This window comes from Toxorhynchites rutilus, chromosome 3, assembly GCF_029784135.1.
Source record: "Toxorhynchites rutilus septentrionalis strain SRP chromosome 3, ASM2978413v1, whole genome shotgun sequence".
In the NCBI taxonomy this organism is placed as follows: Eukaryota; Metazoa; Arthropoda; class Insecta; order Diptera; family Culicidae; genus Toxorhynchites; species Toxorhynchites rutilus.
In genome coordinates, this window is record NC_073746.1 from 210,674,301 (window position 1) to 210,678,935 (window position 4,635).

Genomic DNA, 4,635 nt, shown 5'->3' on the forward strand with positions numbered 1-4,635 from the left:
CAGAAATAGTTATATGGGTCTACCCCAAGGCTCATGTCTGAGCCCCCTTCTTTATAATTTTTATGTGAAAGATATTGACAGTTGTTTGGCAGAACAATGCACGCTTAGACAGCTTGCAGATGATGGTGTGGTTTCCGTCAGAGGTCTCCATGCCGAAAATTTGCAAAGACCATTGCAAAATTCCTTAGATAACTTGTCTTCTTGGGCAAGGAACTTAGGGATCGAATTCTCGCCGCAGAAAACCGAACTGGTAGTGTTTACTCGAAAGCGGTTCCCAGCCCAATTGCAACTTAAGCTTTTGGGCAGAAGCATTACCCAATCATTGACTTTCAAGTACCTTGGTGTCTGGTTTGATTCAAAATGCACTTGGAATACCCACATTACGTATTTGAAGCAAAAATGTCAAAAGAGGGTCAACTTCCTCCGCTCGATTTGCGGCACGTGGTGGGGAGCTATTCCGGGAGATCTCATAACACTTTATAAAACAACTATTCTATCCATTCTGGAGTATGGCTCTTTTTGCTTTCTCTCAGCAGCTAAAAGTCACCTTCTAAAACTGGAACGAATTCAATATCATTGTCTGCGTATAGCTCTTGGCTGTATGCACTCAACGCATAACATGAGTCTCGAGGTTCTGGCAGGAGTAACTCCTCTACAGAACCGATTCTGGGAACTCTCTCTCAGAATACTGGTGAAATGCGGAGTCACGAACACACTTTTGATTGAAAACTTTGAAAAAATTCTTCATCTAAATATACAATCTCGGTTTATGAGAATTTACCACCACTATATTTCGTCAGATATTTGTCTTCCATCGTTTACTCCAGACCGTGCTCACTTCACCATCAGCAGTTCCTCAATTGAATACGATCTGTCGATGAAACAAGCAATACTTGGAATCTCAGATCAGCTTCGATCAACTTACATTCCCCGTATTTTTAACCGAAAGTACTCAAAAGTCAATTGCATGAAAAGATACTTCACTGATGGGTCTCGCCTCAATGGATCCACTGGCTTCGGTGTTTTCAATGAAAATTCGAGCGCCTTCCGTAAACTGCAGGAACCTTGTTCCGTTTATGTTGCTGAGCTGGCAGCAATCGACTTCGCATTGGGGATGATCTCCAACAAGCCTGCAGACCATTACTTCATTTTCTCGGATAGTCTCAGTTCGCTTGAGGCTCTCCAGTCGATGAGAACTAGTAGGCACCCATCTTATTTCCTCACAAAAGTGAGGCTGCAGATGAGTGCACTGATCGAAAGATCTTATAAGATAACCTTTGTATGGGTCCCCTCTCATTGCTCAATTCCTGGCAATGAGAAGGCGGACACTCTAGCAAAGGTGGGTGCCCAGGAAGGCGAATTGTTTGATAGACAGATTTCATACGATGAATTTTTCCAATTACTGCGTCAGAGTTCCCTCTTGAGTTGGCAAACCGATTGGGACACTGGAAGTCTTGGGCGGTGGTTATATTCAATTATTCCAAAGGTTTCTTCGAGAGCGTGGTTCAAAGGCTTGGACGTAAGTCGTGACTTCATTCGTGTAATGAGTAGACTTATATCCAACCACTACTCGCTAGATGTGCACCTCCACAGAATAAATCTTGTTCAAAACAATGTCTGTCGGTGTGGAAACGGTTACGATGACATCGATCACGCAGTTTGGCAATGTACGGATAATTACGCAGCCAGAGAGTACCTTTTGAATGCCCTTGAGGTCCAAGGAAGACAACCCTATGTTCCTGTTAGAGACGTGTTGGGAACTCGCGACATCTGCTATATGCAGTTGATCTATATGTTTGTGAAACGGTCTAGTATAAGAATTTAATGCTTTTGTGTTTTTTTTCTTTTTCATTATTAGTTTGTCTGTATTGTCCCCTCATCTCACCGTCGCCCACCCTCGACAGCTAGTCGAACACCAGATGCTATCCCTGGTCATTATGCACAATGCTACAGTGCGTGCGGCAACCCTCGGTTGAGACATTGATACCTCATATCCATATCCCTAACCTGACCCGTCCCACAAAAATTGTTGCCCCTCTAACCTCGAGTAAACCGCGAGTAATCGGTCGAAACCTACTAAACATAGATTTAAGATGAAATTTTTGTATAAACAAAACTTGAGTTAGCGGCTCCGCAAAGCTTATGCGATTGAGCCTTACAAATAAACGAATTGGAATATAAATTTAATGATAAAACATCCAAAAATCATAATATCCCTTATCACGTCACTTCATCATCTTAATATTCCGTCGTTGAATTCCTAAGAATGTTTGATTATTTTATTTTATACTCGATTTTATTCACTCAATATTTTTTTGGATAAATATCAAAAGATTTTTTTTGGCTTACGTGTCCCGTTTTTATTCCGGAACTATTTGGTCAGCCTACGCATGAGTTTATGTAGCTCTGCGTAGATTCATCAATTGAGCTTTGTTTTACGTTTTTGGGGAGCATCAAAGATATTAATTGATTTCCATGCGGAATGAACATGTTTTTAAATTGAAAATTATGAATAAAAAAAAACGTTCGAAAATTGTGTCTGAAGACAATTTCATATTAATTTTAAAGAAATCCGTAGAAATATCAAAAATGGATAGACAAGTGGTTAAATAAGTCAGAAATACGCGTTTCAAGTAATTAAATAACATGATGTAGAAATTTTTATTCAAATTTTAGCATTTTAAACCTGGCTTCGTGCCTTCTAATCTGATAGAGATTACACTTTCGAGTTAATAAAACCCAAATTATGGCCCAAACACGTCGAAACTGTACAACTGTGGAGAATGCCCTGGTACTCCACAGGCTCCGTTAGCGAGAGACTATTTTCCAAACCATCTAGGCCATGCAATCTGACTCCTAGCGAAATAGTCAAATCCATCATTTGCTTGATGACCCTTTTTTATAGTGGCTTTAAACTTCCAGGTTTAAAGCCATTATACTCAGAAAACCGTAACATTAGAGATTCTTCTATTTTCTGTAGCGATATGATATAACGACGCATTCAAATGTAATTTGATTAGTTTTGTTTCGGCCAAATGATTTCGGATAGTCATTATTGCTTAGATACCTATATTAAATTGATTGATTGATATTAATATAATTTTCCATACAATGAATTAATTCCATATAGACGAAATCACCGAAACCATGAATCACCGCTGTGGAGCCGGTTTTGGTTTTGGCATTTTATCTAACAGACTTTGTATTTCTTTCTCATCGTAGCTCTTCCACAGTTCAAAAAGATTAAGGATAGCGCGAGCTATTTCCTGTACCTTCTCCATATCAACATTTAATTCGGCAAACCACGCTTTCAGTTCCTTTTGTAGAATCACGCATGCAATTTGCAGACACCCAATCGCAATCTGAAATAAAATAATGCATTTCAATTAGTTTTTCAGTTTGGAAACTTCACAGTGATCTTACCTGATAAGGCGGATAAAGCAAACTAACATCAGTTCTCAAGGAGTCGTTTATCAATCGCCAAGTTAGTGTCAGCAATTGTTCTTCCTGACCAATGTCCTGAATCAACTGAAGCAATGGTCGATATGGCTGATAAACTATCAAACAACAGTCCAAATTCTCTAGTAAATAGAACTCGCACTCGAGAATGTGGTTTGTCCGATATGGAAATTCTTGTTGATAAGCATAGCTGAATTTGTTCTTAATCACTGTTTGGCAAGTGGTAATTAGTCTAGAATTCGAGATGACACCAAATTCCTCCACCTTTGAAGCGAGCAAAATACAAGTCGGTGCTAGTAATAATGGATCAATACACTTGAGGGAATTTCTGGCGTAAAATCTTTTGAAATATACAGTTGCGGTAGCAATAACCTGCTGCCGTAGCTTTAGTTGTTCACCAAGAACCTGGATCACGTTTGCGAAAAACATGAATATCTTTTGGTACTCCTCTTCTGTTAATGTCTTCAAATCAATTTGTCTTTCACGGATGAGATCCTGTTTATCTAAAATCCATTGCTGGTGATGTGAACTTTGCCAAAAGTTGCCAGCCATACCGCCTAGTTGAAACTATATCGAAATTTCAGTAAAGATCGCCTAGATATTCTGTTAGTAATATATGAATGAAATAAATGTTTTGATCCTAGCTTTGGAACTCTGAGATATACATCGATTGACTTTTCTAATTTCAGCGGTGGTGAAATTCAAGGTATTTACATTTACATGAGGTGGATCCATTTTGTAGCTTTGCTCCAAGGCGCGTAGAAGTATATCCTAAGGTGGGCCAACTTGCTAAAACCACTCTTCAGCCATCTTGGAAGTCTACTGTGTTTTGTTTGTAAACAAAATACAATACGCTAGTGCCGAAGATCGCTCCTGATCAGTCTGTCTCTTTCACGCTTCAAGGAAATACTTCCCATTCTGCTTTCTTCCGTACTGTTTTCATATACCGCTCCACTAACCAACTTAGTGACGAAACGGCCTCACCTAGTATCATAGACCCGTCTTGCTTTGCTCCATGTGAAGTCTGGTTTAGAGCTAGGTAGTGCGGACTGAATCAAAACGGCTGTCAAAAAAGATCCAATTGAAATGTCAAAAGAGATCCAACGATCAGGAGTGTTATATTTCTTATGATAATCAACACTATAAAAGAGGTATTGTTGTCAAGGGCAAAAATAA

General features: G+C 39.3%; 1 protein-coding gene across 1 annotated transcript; it reads right to left on the minus strand.

Moving 5' to 3' along the window:
* Window positions 1-3,072: 3,072 nt before the first annotated feature.
* Window positions 3,073-4,154, minus strand: LOC129775427 (cyclin-C). The gene is made up of 2 exons (XM_055780173.1): window positions 3,424-4,154; window positions 3,073-3,362 (listed from the first exon to the last, which is right to left on the minus strand). Exons 1-2 carry the CDS (start codon window positions 4,009-4,011, stop codon window positions 3,153-3,155), a joined length of 798 nt encoding a protein of 265 aa, XP_055636148.1. The 5' UTR covers window positions 4,012-4,154; the 3' UTR covers window positions 3,073-3,152.
* Window positions 4,155-4,635: the final 481 nt, after the last annotated feature.

Coding starts and splice junctions, on each gene's coding strand:
- LOC129775427 (XM_055780173.1), bottom strand. CDS start 4,011: ATGGCTGGCAACTTTTGGCAAAGTTCACATCACCAGCAATGGATTTTA. Junction 3,363..3,423: donor TGCTTTATCCGCCTTATCAG/GTAAGATCACTG, acceptor ATTTTATTTCAG/ATTGCGATTGGGTGTCTGCA.